A 21,829-nucleotide genomic window follows, 5' to 3' on the forward strand; every position below is an offset into this window, starting at 1 on the left:
GAGAAATTAGGCAAGAAAAATAAACTGTGGTAAATTTAAATCTCAAAACCATTACAGTTTTTACCATTTTCAAGTACACAGCACAACAGCCTTAATTACATTGACATTGTTGTCAAACTATCATCATCATCCATCTCAAGAAATTTTTCACCATCTCAAAGTGATAATTTGTTCCCATTTTGAAAATTCCCCAGACCCCCTTTCCCAATCCTGGTTACAACCATTCTTATATGAAATGTGATGAGAAATTAAAGTCATTAATGTTTTGAAGGAGATGAGATTGAAAGGACTAGATGTCTGACTTCACTACATTTTCCAAAATACCCTACTGCTGGACACCAAACGTCCTGGGTTTAGACAGTCCTGCTGTGCAGCCTCCTCAGAGCACTTTTAATGTCCCTGTTCCTCAGGCTGTAGATGAAAGGATTCAATATGGGGGTGACATCAGTGTACATCACTGAAGCCACCACAACTTTTCTGGGAGAATGGGACACAGCTGATCCAAGGTACGCTCCAAAGCCTGTCCCAAAAAACAAGCAAACAACTGCCAGGTGAGAGCCACAGATAAAGAAGGCTTTGTACCTCCCCCGTGAGGATGGGATGCTCAGAATGGAGGAAATTATTTTATAGTATGAGAAAAGGATCCCTGAGATGGGGAAAATGCCATATATGGCACCAAGAAAATACTTGAGGATGTTATTAGAGAAGGTATCAAGACAGGCAAGGTTAAGAAGTTGAGAAGGGTCACAGAAGAAATTAGAAATATCTACACCTTTTAAGTTAGTAAATTGTAAGATGATTAAATTGTGAAGTTGTGGTCAAAAAGACTAACCAAAAAAGACACAAGAACTAAGAAGCCACAGAGTTGAGGGTTCATGATGACTAAGTAATGCAGAGGGTGACAGATGGCCACATATCGGTCATAGGCCATCACAGTCAGAAGCAGAACATCCATAGATCCAAAAATGAGAAAAAGAGACATCTGTGTCAGGCATCCCACATAGGAAATGGCTGTTCTGTGAGTCTGGGTGTCCACGAGCACCTTCGGGATCGTGGTGGAGATGAAGCCGATGTCAGCCAAGGACAGGTTGGAGAGGAAAAAGTACATGGGGGTGTGGAGGTGGGGGTCAGAGCTGACAGCCAGGATGATGAGCAGGTTCCCAAGCACTGTGACCAGGTACATGGACAGGAACAGTCCAAAGTGGATGGGCTGCAGGTCTGGGTCCTCTGACAGTTCCATGAGATAGAATTCTGAGACACGTGATAGGTTTTGAGCTTCTATTCTGCTTGGGCAACTATTGAAAAAGAAAATAAGGTTGGAAAAGGGAACAAGTAAATGTAAAATACTCAAACAATGATACCAATTCCTTTGATTTCAATTATTTTAAACACCATCTAAGAACTAGGATTGTATTCACTGAATATTTACCTAAAGTTGTTAGTTCACATCAGAAAACATGTTATTGCCCATGAGACTTTCAGCTTGTTGGGTTTTGGGATTAGTCCTTTCTTGGAGTTGACATCCCTGCTCAAATTTCTTTGTATTTTAAAAATTATTTAATATAGAACTTGTACCCTTAGCTTAAGTGGCCCTCACAGTTTAATAAGTGTTTTAACTACATGCACAAGCACTAGCATCACAGATCACAGATATGGCGTTTGTGTGCCCTGCACATGTCAGTATTGAAACAGAAATGAAATGCAGTAACATAATTTGGAATTCTATATTTTATGCACATTATTTGTTTCAGACCCTTGCAATCCCCATAAAATTTCTACAGAGGCAAACAGTTCTTTTTTTTTTTTTTTAATTAATGTCCAGTGTCCTGTGGTTAACACCTCATTGTTTTTGTGATTTTAAACTCTTTGATGAATGGTTGAGGACTGTAGAACCAGGGAAATCCCCCAAACCTGTGTGAGTCTGTCCCTCCTTCTTACACCAATTAATAGACTTTCACATCAATATTTTCTGTCCTTGGAGGCAATTTTTTTTTTTTTACCTCAGCTACTTGAAGGCCATTTGGGTTATTATTTTGGAGGGAACACTGTGATAATTCAGCAAAAAATTCAAAAGAAGAAATTAACAGAAATATGATAAATACTCTTTGGGCATTTACTCATATAAAAAATGGAGACAATATATTCACAGTGTCTAGTATTAATATAAAACTGGTATTACAATCTTCCTTATATTGTAATCTCCTTTATCACTATATATAGCTGTGAATATTTTAAAATATTGTTGTTGTTTTCCTACACCAGGGTTGAGAATCAGTGCCTTAGAATTCTTGCCAGTATGTAGAAATTATACTATGTACTATATATACTATATATAATACTATGTACTTGTGCTGTCAAAAGACCCACTTCACATATTAAAAAACAAACATTTAGCAAAATGCATTTCAGACCTGGTGATTTAGAGAGACTTGATTGCCATCTATAAAATTTCACTTATTTTTTTTCTTTTCAAGAATACATTCTCATGCACACTTGCTCCCCCAAAGAAATAGCTCTTACCAGTCAATAGATACATGTTAAATTTTTATTATTTACTTTTAGCACTGTGGGCCTAAGCAGGAGCTTTAGGCATGCCTTGCAAGTGCTCTCCCACTGAGCTACACCCCCAACTCAATGTGGGTATAATTTTTATTTGATATATACATGTCAGTACTAATTTGTATATACATAAGCAGTTTTCTTTAAGACCTTCCTAAAAACTCTAAAATTATCTACCTATCATGCAGTCAAAATCCTATGTCCCTGAAATGGACTAATTCACATAGTCATGTGAATTGAAGTGTTTCTGTGGAGTGCATGCAGCTATTTCAAATGATTTACATGATAAACATCATATCCTGATAAGGAACAACATTTAACTAGTGTTTATTGTTTCAAAAAATAATTGGAAGTTCTTATGTCTGTCTCCCTATCACAGAAATGAAAATTTCCTGGTAATATGGGCATATAGTTATTTTAATTCCAGAAATCGATGCATGCTCCATGTTACTATTTCTTATGTTTGGTGTCTTAATACAAATCAGTTCTGGTCAAATAAATCATTTAACTTTTAGTTTATAAAGGAAATTGTGTATAAATAAAATAATACTGCTAATGTATATTTGGTAATAATCCTGATGTGATTATTGACCAAGAAATGTCATCTTCCATACTGAATAATATTTTTTTTTTACTTTTTATTTCAGTAATGGACACAGCATCCAGATATGGGGGTCAACACATCCACATTTCAGTCCTGGCTCACTGACCTGCCAATATTTGTGGAAAGTGTGTACATCCCTCCAACTCCCTGGGTGCATACTGCTTAATGCAAATGGGGATGAAAGCACCCTTATCTCCTACATACAAAGCAGGCATGACACTACTGGACCTAGTAAACATTTGGCCATCTATTGTTTTAACATGCAAAGAATTCAATCCTTATGGAAATGATTTATTGATAAAAACATTTTCAAAATGCTAGCAAAAACTGAAATATTGTGACTCCATGTTATAACTCATCAAGTAGAGATTACTTGCCACTTTCTTTAGTCCTCTTTCATATTTTCGTTACCCATAGATGGCTCTTTCATCACTTCTGATTAACTGTATAATGTAGAAGCTCATGTGCACACCATATAAACACAAGCAAGAGCTGTTATTTCTAGTGTCGTGTTCATTTTGACATTCCTGAAAGGGATTAAAGTGTAGAGAGGAGGGTACCAAGTGTGTTGAAGCCACACTGACTATGGACAAGCTCTGTAACCAAGGAGGAGCCCATTTAATGTTTAACAAAGACATTTAAAAATTTTTAAGCCTCCTCTGTGCCAAACAAGGGTTAAGCTTTGAGGAATCAGAAGTGAAAGGGGATTAGGCATTCCTCTCCAAACACAGCATGATCTTATAGAAGGACAAAATAACATGCCCTGTTACAGAAATAGGAAACAGTAACTTTAAATAAAAGGATATTTTAGCTCAATGGTATGGATACACATAAGCTTGAATATGTCATTACTACTGGTAATAATGTCCTATATGTATTTCACCCTTATTGTATACATTCATCACACATTAACCACATTGGGAGTGCTCTTTTATGATTATTGATTACTCAATGCAGTTGTAAAAAAAAATTTCAGAAGACAATGTTGAGTGACAGAGTACTAACTTTCCCTGAGCACAGACAGGACAAGTTGGAGCAACAGATTCGCTCCAATTGCACTGACATTTTTTATTGCTTCCCACAAATCATAAATTTCAGTAGGTAAACCAAAGATTCAAGCCACAGGGACACCTGAGGTACATGTTAAAACTCTGGCCAATGCCCTAATTTGGAAGAAAACAAACCGCTAGACTGTTTCTCTGCTTTTGGGATTGAGTGAGCAGAACACAAGAGTGGGCATGGATGTGGACACCTGAGGGGTGACCCAGGAGGGTCAGGAGGCAATCTCTGCTGGATTATCCTGTGCCTGCTCCTCTGTGATCCTGGCCTGTGACCCTGAGCTGTCCTTGCTGTAGTTGGTGTGGCAGATACCAGACACTGTGGTCCACTCTGTTCTGCCAGGACTCACAATGGGAGAGCACCCTGGGCCAGGGCGCCTGGAGAGAACGTGGTACCCTGAGAGGGGAGTCAGGAAATGGACTCTGTAGTCCTGGGTCATTGACCTGGAGGGACAGGAATGTGAAATATCTCCTGAGGTTCTTTAGGGAATCATTTGCCAGGATTCTCCTGGAAAGTGCCCTCTGTCTGTATTTAGTCAGACCCATTGAAACTCTCCTCACTCTTCTTTACCAGTCACCTCATAATAGTTGTAAAAAAATGCTGTTCTCCTTCCTTTTCTGGAAAAAATAAGCACTAGTGTCTTGGGGAAAACTCTGCAGATGACATGAAATGAAACAACCTTTACTAGCACTGTAACCCAGAGCCTGGCACAAGGGAAACCCTTGATTGTCAGAGAATATGCCATGGGGACCAGAGTCCTCCTCTTTGCCATCATCCTCTACATAATAAATCTGCAATGCCAAAAAACAGAGTGGTGGGACCCAATGCCTTCATGGTTGAGGTGTCTCTAGCAAGCAAGCAAGTTTTGGAGAAAAGCAAATTTGAATGTGTTGCCTGGAACTCATAAAACAGAATCCAAACTGCACACACATCAAAGCTAAATATTTGCCTATCCCCATCCCCATGTTGCTACCAAATTCCTCACATCAGTCCTGACAGGGAGGAGACAGTGTTAAAAGAGGCCTTGCTCTACCCCTCTTCTCCCTCCATGCTTAGTGCTTTAAGCTGCTCCCCTGCTGGGTCATAACCACGGTTGGCAAAATCAGGCTCAGCAGCCTGTCTCATGCTCACTGAAGGCTCCAGCTCTGTTCTCAGTGTTAATATAAATACAGTGCCACATATGAGCTTCCCCATGCAGACAGCCATGGGGGGAGGACACAGAGGCCTGGGCCCCACTGGGCAGAAGCTTTCAAGTGACAGGTTGCAGGCACAGGCTCATTATTCACTATGTGACCTTGGAGGTTCAACACACACAGGTCACAATTAAACAAATTGATACAGGTCATCCAATCCTCTGAGGATGTTTTAATATTATCAGTGGAAAAAAGAAGAGGAAATGAAAGCCCAGCGAAGTTTTGGGCTCATTCTCTATTCAGAAGGATGTTCTGTCTCTATGCACTGGGTTTCTTTCTTTTCTTTTTTAATATTCTCTTATATTTCCATTTATTAGCATGAGATCTATGCAACAACAATTAACATGTGTACCTTGTTAAGTGCACTATCAATTTGTATGCATTACATTCACCTTGCTCTGTAGCTATCATCAACACCCATTTCCAAAAAATCTGTCTTCCAAAACTGAGACTTCAGGAGAAACAATTGAAAAAATTGACAAAACAAAAACCTGGTTGCTTGGGAAAATAAATAAAATTGATAAACCCTTAATCACTGTAATGAGAAAAGGAGAAAATTTGAATTAATCAAATTCATGATGAAGAAGCAAATATTACAACAGACATGTCTGAAATACACAATATCATTAGGAATTATTTGGAAAATATATACTACAATAAAATAGAAAATATCAAAGTATATGGGGATAGGAATGATAATAGAATGAGACAAATATCATTATTTTATGTATATATATATATATATATATATATATATATATATATATATATATGATTGAATGACCAATGTGATTCTACAATATGTACAAACAGAAAAGTGAAAAATTATATCCCATCTATGTATGATATGTCAAAGTCCATGAATGCATTCTACTTTCACGAATAACTGATTGAAACAAATAAATATTTATTAAGAAAAATAAGAACATATACAATAAATTGTATTACCCAGTTAAGAAAAACTTCATTCAAGTTAAAGGCATTTAAAGCAGTTGAAACACTCATTTTACTCTAAGACAACAGTTCAATTTCCCTGGCTTGGGATATTCATAAAAAACATACAAAGGTGAGGTTTCCCTTACCTAAACAGGCAACCTAAGCTGACGATTTATAATGAGAAATCATTGTAATATGCCAGGAAACTACTGTGAGTTTTTTTTCTATATTATAGAGTTTTCTGATTTCCCTCCTTTGTGGCTATAAGTGGTCACTCACATTTTGTTTTTATTTCTTAAGCATCATTTAATATGCCAGTTCCCTCCCTGGCATTTGTGGATCTCAATATTTGAAAATATATAATTTAATTGCACCTGATATATGATATTGTCAATCACAAAAGTGGCATTATTAATACACTGCATCAGTGAGAATCAATATTGGAATGTGAAGAATGTCTTTGAAATATTTTATGCAGGTTTATGCATACAACAAGTTACAGCAGGTTCACAAATATAATGTGCTCCATTTCAATCCCCAGGAACTTCCCTTTCCTTCCACCTCCATCCCCTTGAATCTCCTTTCTTGACTCCATATTCTTCTTGTTAGGTACATGAGATCCCCTTTTGTTCCATATTTCTTTTAGGACAATATCAAGTGCTTAAGGCTACGCTGATTGTGCCAATGCTTTTGAACTAATGTTTCCAAGAGTCTATTCCATGTCTATAAAGTAGGTTATATTTTTGGGTCCTCTTGTGTGCCAAGCAAGGTATAGGATATAGGAAATAATGACTGGAATAGAGTATGGGGAAGAGGAAATGAAGTAGATTCAGTTTTTCCTGTGCAAACACACAGCATATACATACGTAAGGACAGAGCAATCTGTGCCATTACAGAGATAGGGAATGAATAACTTCAAATCACAGGATAGTTTAGTTGAACAGAATGAAGTTTAATTTTCTAGTTCAACCCAATAATAATAATATCTAAATTCTATTTTGTGCTAATTTTACAGATATATCACTTATTAATCATATATAGAGAGTACCCATTTATGTTTAATTTCTACCCATGCAGCTGTACCAAGGAAAAAAATCAATTCAGATTCAAAAGTCACATCTCACATATACTAACCACCTGCTCATATTACAGAAGGTCATTCAAAACAAAGTAGGCCATACATTTCATATGCTAAATTTTTCATTGCTTTCTATCATTGAAAAGTAGAAGCCAAGGTCCAAAGTACTAAATCACAGGCAGTCTAAAGAACATTTCTCAATTCCAACCAACATTGAATAGTAATGGTATAAAATTGTGATATTAAGGTCTTCTTTTGAGATGGAGAAGCCTGGCTATAACAAGAGGTCATGGATGGCTGGGAAGATGTCCTGGAGTAGGGGAGAGAGAGACCCGGTCTGATGAGTGTGTATTTTCTCCTTCTGTGAGACTAGCCTGGCATCTCTCTGAATCATTCCTAGAGTTGATCCAGAAAGTGCCAAATATTTCTCTCTTTACTGTTGTACCAGTTATCCCAAAAATGTCAGAAGGAAAGGGCTTTCACTGTGGAGATATGTAGTGACATTGCTGGTTGTCTGCTGAAGCAGGAAACTGTCCAGGGTTCTCCTATCAAGCTGCAAGAGGCCTACATCATTCATGAGAAGGATCATGCAAACAGCTCTGGCTTCTTTTCTACCAAGCAACCTGATATTATGAACATAAAATGCTGTGTTCTTTTCTTTTCTGGAAAATAATAGTAACATAGGAGCAGTTTATCTGGATGAAATGACATGAGTGACCACAGAACACACATCTCAGACACTGGCATTTAGGAATCCCTCAAGATCAGCTCGTGACTTCATGGGTACAGACACTCTCCTCTTTGTCCTCAGAATCACTTTCATAATTCTTTGCTCTGCATGGGGAACAGTTCGTTGGAAGCCACACTCTGGTTTCATGGATAACTGTCTGAGGGGTGGGGAGAACCAGTGTGAGAGGAGAAGGAAACATGAATGGGATTCCCAGGACCCATCATGGTTCACAGAACTCAGCTGAAACCTGCAGGTGGGTCTTTTCCCATATCAATGCCCAAACTGTCATGTCAGTCTCCATGATGAGAAACAGGAGTGAGACATCCTTTCTCTCAATGAGTTGTGCTGCTTCTCTGCTGGTTCATGAACACAGAGTATAGTTTTGAAACCCATCCTGTGACTGGTGCCCAGGGAAAACTCAGCCTCCATCCCATCAATGACATTAGTTAGGGACAGACGGGAGCTTGCTGACAGAGAAAGCCAGGGGTGAAATGACACAGATGTGAGCACACTGGAATGGAGATTTAAGACCCAGGACTGGAGGGAAGGCTCTCTATTAACCATCAGAGGACCATGAGGCTCAAAGCATAGAAATCAGAATTAGTCCCATAGATCAACAATATCCCAGTCTCAATGGACTTCTTACAAAAGTGGAGGAAGAAGAAGAGAAAATGAATGTCTACAATGTATTTGGAGTCTGTCCGTACTCACCAGAAATCTTGTATATACTATTAACTGTTTTTCTTTTAATTTATTTTTCCCCTCAAGATACATCCACTTTTTATGTTCAAATTATAGTGGTCAGACAGTAACAGCACGTTACCACTTTTCACATGTTTAAATGTGATATTCAGTGGCACTGATTACATACTCTCAGAATTTCCATCTTCCTAACTAAAGTGTGTACCCGCCTAAAACAAAACAAAACAAACAAAACATTGTGCCTTCTGTCTTCTCCCAACCTTGTAAACCACCATTTCACTGTGAAGCACCATCAGGAAATAAATACATCATTAAACTACAAAACAGTGTGATCAAAGAGGCAGGATCTAACGTCTAGATGTACAGTTTTGCTGCATTTCCAGAATACATTCTACACAGACACCACAGGACCTATGATCACACTGTTCTGCACAACCTCCTCAGGGCACCTCTAATGTCCCTGTTATTCAGGCTGTAGATGAAGGGGTTCAGCATGGGGGTGACCACAGTGTACATCACAGAGGCCACTGCCCCCTTCCTGGTGAAAGACGACTCTTCTGAAGAAAAGTACACTCCACTACCTGTCCCATAAAACAAGCCAACAACTGCCAGGTGAGAGCCACAGGTGGAGAAGGCTTTGTACCTCCCACCTGAGGATGGGATCCTCAGGATGGAGGAAAAAACTTTATAATAAGAGAAAAAGATCCCTGAGAGAGTAAGAACACCATAGATGGCACCAACCAAGCACATGATTATATTTTTGGTAAGGGGATCAGAACAGGAAAGACTAAAAACCTGAGAGGGGTCACAGAAGAAATTAGCAATTTCTACACTCTTGGAGTAGGGAAAGTGTAATACAACCAAATCGTGCAGTTGGGATTCCAAAAGGCCAAAGAAGAAAGACACCAAAACTAACAGGCCACACAGACGAGGGTTCATGATGACATGGTAATGCAGGGGCTTACAGATGGCCACAAACCTGTCATAGGCCATCACGGTGAGAAGCATAGCATCCATACATCCAAAAATGAGAAAAAAGGACATCTGAGTCAGGCAGCCCACATAGGAGATGGCTCTGCTGTGAGTTTGGATGTTCAAGAGCATCTTAGGGACCGTGGTGGAGATGAAGCCAATGTCAACCAAGGACAGGTTGGAGAGGAAGAAGTACATGGGGGTGTGGAGGTGAGAGTCAGAGCTGACAGCCAGGATGATGAGCAGGTTTCCAAGCACTGTGACCAGGTACATGGACAGGAGGAGTCCAAAGAGGATGGGCTGCAGGTCTGGGTCCTCTGACAGTCCCATGAGATAGAATTCTGAGACACGTGATAGGTTTTGTGCTTCTATTCTGCTTGGGCAACTATTGAAAAAGGAAATAAGGTTGGAAAAGTGAACAAGTAGATATCATATACTCAAAGAATGATACCAATTCCTTTGATTTCAATTATTTTAAACACTGTGTATGAGCTAGGATTGTATTTGCTGAATACTTACTTAAAGTTGTTCGTTTATATCAAAACACGTTATCGCCCAGGAGATTTTTTCAGCTTCTTGAATTCTCAGATTCTCCCTTCCTTGAGGTTGACATCCCCACTTGAAATTTGCTTGTATGTAAACAAATATTTAATATAGAATTATTACCCTTAGCGTTGGTAGCTCCCACAGTTTGATTAAGTGTGTTCAACCAAACACACATAAGCACTGTCATCAGAGAACACAAACTTGTCCTTTGTGTCCCCTTCACATGTCACTGGTGAAACAGAAATGAAATTCTGGGATCTGCTTTGGAGTTCTATGGTTTATGCACATTATTGGTATCAGTCCCTTGCAATTCTCATAAATTATCTAGTGAAGAAGACAGTTCTTTGCCTTTTAAAAAAACACAATTTCCTCTTATCTTGCAAATAACAATGCCTTTTTTTCTGAACTTAACCACTCCCATGTATGGCTGAGGACTATAGAACCAGGGAAAACCCCAAACCTGTGAGTCCCTCCCTTTTTACACCATTTAAAAGATTTTCAGATCAATACTCTCTGTACTAGAATGCAATTCTCTTACCTCAGCTATTTGAAAGCCTTTCTGGGTTATTATTTTGGAGGAAACACCCTAATATAATTCAGAAAAAAAATTCAAAGAGAGAATTAGTGGAAATACTCTTTGGCCATTTACTCGTGTCTAAAGTGGAGACAATAATTTCTTAGCTTCTTAACTTACAGTGTTAATCTTTATTATATTGCAATCTCCTCTATCAACATGTTTAGCTATAAATATTTTAAAATATCAAGACACCCTGTCATTGGATGGCAGCCAATTTAATCATATTTAAAAGCAACATTTAGCAATATGCATTTCAGACCTGATAATTTAGAGAAATATAAATTTTTACCTATGATATTTTACTTCTTAATTTCTCTGTAGGAGTCCATTCTAAGACTCACATTATCCCCCCAAAGAATAGTTCTTATGATTGAGTAAATGCATTTTAAAATTGTGTGTACTTATTTTTTTACCACTAGTGGTAGAAGCCATAGCCTTGGACATGCTTAGCAAGTGTTCTCCCACTGAGCTAGACTCCCAGCACAATGCAGGTATATTTATTATTTGATATGTATATGTCAGTACTGATGTGTATGTCCATAAGCAGTTTTCTTTAAGACTTACCTAAAAGTCCCTAAAATTATCTAAATATTACACAATAGAAGTCCTATGCTCCTGAAATGGACTAATTCACATAGTCCTGTGGATTGAAATGTCTCTGTGAAGTCCATGAAGTTACATCAAATGATTTTTTTTTATTGGTTGTTCAAAACATTACAAAGTTCTTGACATATCATATTTTATACATTAGATTCAAGTTGGTTATGAACTCCCAATTTTACCCCAAATACAGATTGCAGAATCACATCAGTTACACATCCACATTTTTACATAATGCCCTATTAGTAACTGTTGTATTCTGCTACATTTCCTATCCTCTACTATCCCCCCTCCCCTCCCTTCCCATCTTCTCTCTACCCCACCTACTGTAATTCATTTCTCTCCTTGTTTATTTTCCCATTCCCCTCACAATCTCTTATATGTAATTTTGTATAACAATGAGGGTCTCCCTCCATTACCATGCAATTTCCCTTTTCTCTCCCTTTCCCTCCCACCTCATGTATCTGTTTAATGTTAATCTTTTCTTCCTGCTCTTCCTCCCTGCTCTGTTCTTAGTTGCTCTCATTATATCAAAGAAGACATTTGGTATTTGTGTTTTTAGGGATTGGCTAGCTTCACTAAGCATAATCTGCTCTAGTGCCATCCATTTCCCTGCAAATTCCATGATTTTGTCAGCAAACAGAACAAGAAGTAACATGAGCAGCATAAAAAAGCAGGGAAGAAAAGGAGTACAAACAATGAAGGACAGCCTAAATATTCAGGAGGACCTAGAGTCAGCAGAAAAATGGTCATATAAAGAACTCAAGGAATACCTTAGACAGATGGAATGGAACCTTAAAGAGGATACGAGACAGCAAATCCAAATTATTACATCAAATGATTTAGATGATGCATAGCATATGCTCAGGGAGGAACAGCATTTAACTAGTGTTTACTGTGAAAAAAAAATTTGCAATCCTTTTTCTCTCCATATCACAGAAATGAAAACTTCCATGTAATATGTGCATTGAGGTACTTTAATTCCAATAATTGATGCATGCTTCATTTTATGATTAGCTATGTTTGGTGTCTCAATAAAAGTCAGCTATCGTCAAATACAGTCAATGACTATTAACATGTAAAGTAAAAGATATACAGATAATATATATTTGGTTCTAATCATGATGTGATTATTGATTTAGGAATCATCATCTCGAATAGGGAATAATATTTTCTTATATGGGCAATATTTTCACTTTTTTTTTCACTAGAGGGTACAGCACCCTGAGATGGGAGTCAGCACATGGACATTTCAGTCCTGGCTCACTGACTTGCAAATATTTGGGAATGTGTGCACACTTCTCCACCTCCCTGGGTACATACTGATTAATGCAAATGGGGACCAAAGCAACCACATCTTCCACATCTGAACCATGTTAGACACAACTGGATCTTACTAAACATTGTATTGTTTTTCTCATGTCAACAATTCCATCTGATGAAAATAATGTTTATTGAAAACATTTGTGAAAAGCTAGAAAATACTGGAAGGATGTGACTCCAAAAAATATGTCAGCCTAAGCATAAGAATTACTTGCTAAATATTTAATAGGTCATATACAGGATTAAACATTTCAGTATTTCTGTTATGCTATTATTGCATGTGAAAATTATGTGGTTGAATTTTTCATTTCATTTTTCCTTAAAAGTTTCCACAGAGGAAGCAACCTGCCTTGAAAATAGACCACACCTTGTCCAGTCCCCCAAGTCCCTTCACTTCTTTCCTCCTTTTCACCAATAACTCTTGAATGCATTCAAGCATACTCCACAATATTGTCGCTTCCCGTGACTAAACACTCAGGGCCACTTCAGGTGAACTGGGCTGCATGAAATGACCACACAGAAACACCTTTTACTTTAGTTCCTGTGATAGCTCCTCTGACCTTAGTGGTAAGTGCCCAGAGAGAAAGGAGCAGGGGCTGAACCCTTTTATTGGGAAGAAGCCATTCAAATGAGGAAAGACATAGGATGACAAACGACCAGGGAAGAGCAGCCCAACCCCTGCAGGTGACACCTACACCTGAACAGGCCTTGCTATCCCAGCTGGGACAACGCCCAAGTCACCATAAAATGCAGTGATTGGTCAGAGCCTCCTGCTTCAGGACTGGAAGGCATGGTCATTCAGAGTGCCCCTCACACACACAATATTGGACTTCTCTTCTGTCTCTTTTAGCCCAAGCTTCACTAGGGCAGAGATCTTGGGCTGTTTTACTCCTGTGTCCTAGGCACCTAGGGCAGGGCTTGGTATACAGAAATGCTCAGTCAGTATTTAACAAAAGAATGAAGTAAGAATATATTATTTGAATAGCTATTTCTAGATTCTGTTTGATTCAATGGATTCTTGAATCTGAGATAGTATGACTATAATTTGCAGTTTATGTCATAATAGTTCCTTCTTAGATTTAATCTTGCAGATGAAGAGATTGATATCCAAATAATGGAGAAAAAAATCAAATTTCTATTATTTGAATTATTTTCCTACTATTGTAAGGGGAAAAGATTAATATGCACTGGCCCCGTGGCCTTACAACACTTTTTTCTTGGTCCCTGGTAAAATGTAAGAAACACATTCTAAACACATACATTTTGTGCATATGTATGCACTGATATACATGAATGAACTGTGTACTCTGCCCTAATAGTTCCTATTCTATTTCATTATTTTAAATGAATGCAGTAGTAAGGTGATTAGAGGTGACAATATTGTACTAAACATTTTAAAAAGGTAATTTGAAAAATTGTTACTATGAAGAAATGAGGGTTGGGGATGTGGCTCAAGTGGTAGCGCACTCGCCTGGTATGTGTGCGGCCCGGGTTCGATCCTCAGCACCACATACAAACAAAGATGTTGTGTCCACCAAAAACTAAAAAATAAATATTAAAAATTTTCTCTTTTTCTCTCTCTCTCTCTCTCTCTCTCTAAAAAATAAAAATTTAAAAATTAAAAAAAAGAAATGATATATTTTTCAGCAGAGAGATGTTTAACCTGATTTAAAAATTATGTAGTGAGTACACGTTTCAAAGCATCATGTTATCCCACTAATATGTATAATTTTAATGTTGAACATATATGTTTAAAATCAATTAAAAGGAATTCTGTTTGCAGTCTATTATACTCTACTACATTTTCATGATCTATGAAAGATTTGTGGACTTTAGTTTGTGGTGGGAAACAGATAATCTAAAACAAAAATCATGTCAATACAGAACCTAGTTCCTCTTTGTCTTATGTGACGGTTGGGAACGGTTTTATCTTAATTTCAGATTGATCTTTGGTGCTGCTTACAACATTTTATGTTCAAGTTTCTTAATCTATTAGCTTGCTATGTAAAACTATAGAAACTGTGTGTATATTATTTAGTACAAATAAGCTGAATCTGTAATATGTGAAAAAAAAACAGTTACTTGCCCACTTTTCTTTATTCCTCTTTCTTTTTGGGTATCTCTGTCATTGTTTCTGAATAACTGAATAATGTGGATATTCAAACAAACAAACACAAGCAAGAGCTGTCATCTCTTGGGTACTGTTTGTTTGGACATTCCTGTAAGGGATACAAGTGCAGAGAGTAGGTACCAAGTGTGTTCAGGGCACACTGATTAGAGACAAGCTCTGTGCCCCAAAAGGAATCCATCGAATGAATAACAAAAAATATTTTAAAAATTTGAAGCCTCATTTGTGCCAAACAAGGTTTAAACTCTGGGGAATCAGGAATGAAAGGAGATTAAGCATTCCTCTCTAAACCCACAGCATGATCATTTTTTTGTGTGTGTGGTGCTGGGAATTGAACCCCGGGCCTTGTGCATACAAACCAAACACTCGACCAACTGAGCTATATCCCCAGTGCCTTGATCTTATATAAGGTCAAAATAACAAGTTATGTTACAGAAATAGGAAAACAGCAACTTAAAATAAAAGGATATTTTAGCTAAATGGTTATGGATAAACATAAGTTTAACTTTATCATTACTAATCCTAAGTGCATTTCATCATTACTTTATACCCTCATCACACATTAATCAGATTGGGAGTGCCCTATTCTGTTTATTACTTAGTGGTAAATACACATACACACACACACACACACACACACACACACACACCAGTAGACAATGTAAGTGGCAGAATCTTAACTTTCCTGAGCCCAGGACAGGACAAATTGGAGCAACAGACTCAAAATGATATTAACTTCAATTGCAATGACATTTTTCATTGCTTCCCACAAATCATACATTTTCAAATAGATAAACCAAAGCTCCAAACTGCAGGGACACCTGAGGTACATGCTTAAACCCCAACTCTTCCACACATGGAGTCCTGTCCTTGTCCTCCTCTTCTTCATAATGACTTTGCAGTGCTTAGGCAACAGAGTGGTGGGACCCCGTGCCTGTATGCTTGAGGGTCTCCAGAAAGCACAACAAGTTCAGGGGGAAAACGAAACTTTGGCTGAGTTGCCTGGGCCTCTGAGAACAAACCAGAACACAAACTGCACACACATTGGAGCTGAATTTCTACATATCAGTGTCCCCCATGTTGCTACCCACTTCCTCATGTTGGTCCTAACAGGGAGGAGACAGTGTTTCTGAGAGGCCTTGCTCCACCAGCCCTCTCCCTCCACACTTACTGGTTCAAGCTGCTCCTCTGCTGGGTCATGACCATGGTTTGCCCGTCCAGCGCAGCTCCTCTGCCTCCTGCCCACTGAAGGCTCCAGCTCTGTCCTCAGCCTGGGTGTAAACACAGTGTCGGATATGAGCATCCCCATGCAGACATCCAAGGGAGGAGGACACAGAGGCCTGGGCCCACTGGGCAGAAGACCTCAAGCTGAAGGCTCCAGGAACAGGCTCATTATTTAATATGTGACCTTGGAGGTTCAACACACACAAGTCCCAATTAACCTAATTGGTGTAGGTCATCCAAACCTCTAAGGACTTTTTAATATTAACAGAGGATAAATGAAGAGAAAGTGAAGGCCCAGCAAAGTTTTGGGCTCGCTCTTTACTCAGGAGGATTCTCTATCTATTTTGCACTGGGTTTGTTCCTTTTCTAAGATTCAATTATATTTTCATTTATTTTTTAAATTTTTTTTATTAGTTGCTCAAGACAATACAATGATCTTGACATATCATACATTTGATTCAAATAGGGTATGAATTCTCATTTTTCCACGTGTACAAATTGCAGGATCACATTGGTTATACATCCATGTGTATACATACAGCAATCCTAGTGTCAGTTGTATTCTGCTGCCCTCCATATCCCCCTCCCCTCCCCTCCCCTCCCATCACTATTCTCTACCCATTTTACTGTGACACTTATCTCTCTCTTTTTTTTCATTTATTATATTTTCATTTATTATCATGAGATCTATCCAACATTAATTACCATTTTTACTATTTTAAGTGCACTATCAATATGTATGGATTACATTCACCTTGCTCTGCAGCTATGGCCAATAGCATTTCCAGAAGTATTTGAATTTCCAATTTGAGACTTTGATCTATTTGATCACCCCACATTCCTAAACCCTGCATGACATGGAGATGACTGTTTGAATCTGAAACATTAGGAGCAATTAAAGCCTGTATTGTTACTCAGCTTTAAAGAAGAGTACAAATATGACATTTGCCAGTAAATGGTTGGAGTTGGAGAATATCATGCTAAGCGTAATAAGCCAATCCAACAAAACCAAAGGCCAAATATTTTCTCCAATATGTGGATGCTAATTCACAATAGGGCCGGGGGCACTAGGGAAAATAGCGTTACCTTTGATTAGGTAGAGGGAAGTAATGGGAGAGAAGGAGAGGGGATGTGGGGATAGTTAAGATAGTGGAATGAAACAGACATTATTACTGTATGTATATATGTGGCTGCATGACCAATATGATTCTGCAACATGTAAACTCAGTAAAATGAGAAATTATATCTCATCTATGTATGATATATCAGAGTGCATAAATGCATTCTACTGTCATGTATAACTAATTAAAACAAATTAAGAAAATTTTTAAAAAATGATATGAGCAAGGAGGCATGGTTTTCCTGTCTTCAGGTTTATTGTGGATGTCTCTTCCAACCTGCAAAACACCTTCAATATTGTTTCTCATTGTGATAAACACAAAGTTCTTAGCATTCTTTCTTGAATAATTTCTGTTTTTCATATCCTTCTGTGCACACCTAGTCTAGAGACATCATCTGAACAATGTTAGAAAGCTAAAAGTATTAGAGGCAACGATTCCATGATCATATGGAAAAGCAGCCTTTTGAAAATAAGAGAACACATAAAATAATTTCATTACCCTGTTAAAGGCATCTAAAGCAGCAAAATACCCTCATTTTACTAAGAAAACAGTTCATTTTCCCCGGTTGGAATATTCATCAGGAACCTATAAGGATGAGGACTGCATTACCTAAACATGCAATCTATTGATAGTTCATGATCAGAAATCATTTTTGTTGCCACAAATCTAAAGTGAGGGTTTTTTTTCTTTTATATGTTTTTTATATCATTGAGTTTTCTAATTACCTTGTTTGTGGCTGTAAGTGATCACTCACATTTTGTTTGTGCCTCTTAAGCATAATTTAATATGTAAGTCCATATCCTCACATTTGTAGACATCAATGTTTGAGAACAAAATTATTTAAATGCACCTGATATATGATATTGTCAACCACAAAGGTGGCATTATTAATACAGTGCATCAGTGAGTGAGTGTAACTACTGGAATGTGAAGTATGCCTTTGAAATATTTCATGCAGTTTTAAGTACATAACAAGCTATAACAGGTTTATGCATATATTATAATTTGCCCCACTTCAATCCCCAGTAATTTTCCTTTCCATCTTTTCTCCATCCCTTTTAATCTCCTTTCTCTACAGCACTCTTCTCCTTGTAAGCTTCATGAAATCCCCGTTTTGTTCTGTATTTCTTTCTAGCTATGGCATGTGAAGGAGAATACTTGGATCTTGACTTTCCTTTTTAATATTCTTATTAGTGTACTGTGGTCATACATAACAGTTGAGTTCATTTTGATATATTCATAAATATCTATATATCATAATTTGCTACATTTTAATCCTCAATAATTCCATTCTCCTACCTCTTACTTCTCCGACTCCCTCTTCCTCTCCATTAATGGTCTTCCTTCTTTATTTTTTTCTAACTTTTTTTTAGTTGTAGATGGACACAATATTTTTATTTTTATTTTGTTTATTTTTTATGTGGTGCTGAGGATCAAACCCAGGGCCTCACGTATGCGAGGCAAGTGCTCTACCACTGAGCTACAGCCCCAGCCTGGTGTTCCTTCTTATTATTTGCCTTTTTGAAATTGGTGCACTATAGTTAGATGGGAAAGGGGAATTCCTTGTGATACATTCAACTCTACATCCAGTGTTTCAGAACCAAAGTACCTGCCTCGTCTTTTTTTTCATACTTATGAAATTTCTTCTGTAATTTTTCTTCTGTAATTACATATATATGAATGTTATATGTAATTTTGAAAAATAATAGGTTCCTTCTAAACATGATAGAGATGCAAGAAAGTATTGTTTTACCTTATTTCTGGTCCTTTCAGATGGAAAGGAAGAAGACACAGGCATGGATGGTGATAGATGGGGTACCTGTACCTCATGCTCTGTTTCCTTGAACCTATGGAAGAGTCTCACAGCATTTTCATAGATTTTCATCTTGGATGTTTCTTCTAACCAAGTATAAGCTCTTGGTAGCCTGAAATGACAGGCTCCTCATTCCTTTCTAAATATTTAGTATTTACTTCATAAGGGCCAAAATGAAATGTGGTACTAGGGAACTAGGGGAGCCATAACTTGAGGTCACAGAATATTTAAGTCCAATAATATACTCATTAGTCCTATCATAACTAGTAATATTTCTTATTGTGCCCTTATGTTTTATATTCCTAACTCAATATACATGTATACCTACTATCTGTTCCATGGGTTCACAATGCAGCTGTATCAATTACAAATCAAACACACGATAGTGCTGAATCTTAGAGATACTAAGAGCTTTCCATGTGTCTTAGAGGAATAAGTGCAGCCAGCAGGGCTCATATTAAAATGTCATTCTCTGGATTCAATGCATCCAATATATTTTGCTTGTCAACCATTAGATGGATTTGAGAAGAGGTTCTGAGGTCTCAGACACAGGGAGGTCTCAGGCACAGGATTTGACCATATGCAGATCCTGAGCGGGAATGGAATCAGCTTGTGACTTGCATCTCCTTCACAGTTTCAATGCTCCACTTACAAGAATAGAGATGGGGGAAGAGAACACACAGCTTTCTTGGATTGGGGCAAGAGGACAGAAGTGTGTTGGATTATTGTGCCTCTACCCCTTAAGTCATCTTTGCATGTCATCAGTAGGCATCCTTCCCACAGCAGAGGCCAAAAATACTAGCCAGCACTCTGTCCTGTGACCTCTCGGGATCCTCAAAACCTCAGTGAGCAAGGGGTCCCTTGTGGGGGTGGGGCAGAGAAGAGATGGCTGTCTGGGTTTTCATGGGGAGGACGTACCAGGAGTCTCCATTCAAGAACCGCATTCCAAGCATGTTTTCAGTCTTTTCTTCCTATCTAGCTTACTTAATATACCCCTCCCCTCTTTTTTATGTACAATCATTGTAACTAGGCAAATACAGCACCAGCAACACCACACCTGGCATTGAGAAGCCATGAATAAGGCGTCAAGATGTCATGGTTGCTGTCCACCCTCCTCATCCTTATCATCACCATCACAAATCTTTTGAGGTGCTCACAGAACAAGGTAGAAGGACACAAATTCCCCTATCATGGATGAGATTTAAGGGCAGCGGATCCAGTGTGAGAGGGAAACAAACTTCTCAATGACATTTCCACAACAAATTGCAAAATGTTCACATTCCACATGGTTTAAATCTGCCAAATGATATTTTCTCCTGATGAAGGGAAACAAAAGTTTGGATTGTCCATCCCCCATGCATGCTCTCCCTCAGCACTTTCTGAATCACACTGAGCCTCTGCCAAATCATGGCCAAGGACTAGGAATAAACACCAATCCCTTCTCCCAGTGCCTAAAGTCACCTCAGGCTCTGTCCTTAAGACAGGTGAATACAGTGAGAATTAGGAGACTCCTAATGCAGCCAATCATGGGAGAAGGAGACAGATGCACGGTCCAGTGGACTTGAACCACCAGGCTGAAGATTGACCATTATAAACCCTTGGAAGCTCCATGCACAGAGCTCATAATAAGCCACCGAGTTCCCTGTGATCTCAGTCTCTAGGAACATCCTACTAATAGTGGAGGAGAAAGAAGGGTAATAAATGTCCACAGAGAGTTTTGGCTCTTCTAGTACTAAGCAAGAATCAAGTGTGCTCTTTTGTTTCATTCTTTCTTTGTTTACTGGTGCATATTAATTACATATTTTCATATCTGAATGCCAACAACATAATTTGGTCCGTGCTATTCTCAGCATGTCCCTTCATCCTTGATTATTTGCTATTCCTGCTTCTGTTCATCTATGCTAATGCTTTCCCTTCTACATTCATGAAATTCTTTCTTAATCTTTTGCCCTATTGTTTCCACATATGAAAGAGAACCTACAATAAGCATCTTTCTGTGTCTGAATTATTTTGTTTAAAATGTTACTATCTAGTTCCACCTATTTTCTTGCAAATCACATAATTTCATTATTCTATATGAGTGAATGAAACCCCATCATGACTGTACATATACACACACACACACACAAACATATGTATCACTATATGCATGTGCAAATATATATATATATATATATATATATATATATATATATATATATATATATATATATATATCACATTTTCTTTATCCATTCATGTGTTGAGGGACATCCTGGCTTATTCCACACCTTGAATATTCTGAATTGTGCTACAAATATTTACTTACTTCATGTCTTTAATTTTTAAAGTACCATTTGCATTTTATTTTCATTCCTTATCATAGTAAGAAAATGAATGAAAAAAAATAAGCACTTTATCCATTTTTTAGTGCACCACACTGTGACACTATATTTATTTTGCTTTGGAATCATTATCATCATGCATTTCCCTAACTTCCCCTCTTCCGAGACTAAAATTTTGTGCACATTCAAAAATGTCTTTATTTCTCCATCTCTAACCAGTTTCCAATTCCACTCTACCATGATGAAGAATTAATGTACAGAAACTGCAAAATAACAGAGTGGATGGCAGCTCTGACAGTTTCATTTGGCGGACTTCTCCACTGTGAATTTCTAGTGGATG

The 21,829-nt window shown here is 38.0% G+C and overlaps 1 protein-coding gene and 1 pseudogene across 1 annotated transcript; both read right to left on the reverse strand.

Moving 5' to 3' along the window:
• Nucleotides 1-353: 353 nt before the first annotated feature.
• On the reverse strand, nt 354-5,347 carry LOC114107534 (olfactory receptor 7E178-like; annotated as a pseudogene).
• A 3,931-nt stretch (nt 5,348-9,278) lies between these two features.
• On the reverse strand, nt 9,279-10,106 carry LOC114107535 (olfactory receptor 7E178-like). The gene is made up of 2 exons (XM_071602875.1): nt 9,752-10,106; nt 9,279-9,466 (listed from the first exon to the last, which is right to left on the reverse strand). The coding sequence occupies exons 1-2, from the start codon at nt 10,104-10,106 to the stop codon at nt 9,279-9,281; spliced, it is 543 nt and encodes a 180-aa protein (XP_071458976.1).
• Nucleotides 10,107-21,829: the final 11,723 nt, after the last annotated feature.

This window comes from Marmota flaviventris, chromosome 1 (assembly GCF_047511675.1).
Source record: "Marmota flaviventris isolate mMarFla1 chromosome 1, mMarFla1.hap1, whole genome shotgun sequence".
Taxonomy (NCBI): Eukaryota; Metazoa; Chordata; class Mammalia; order Rodentia; family Sciuridae; genus Marmota; species Marmota flaviventris.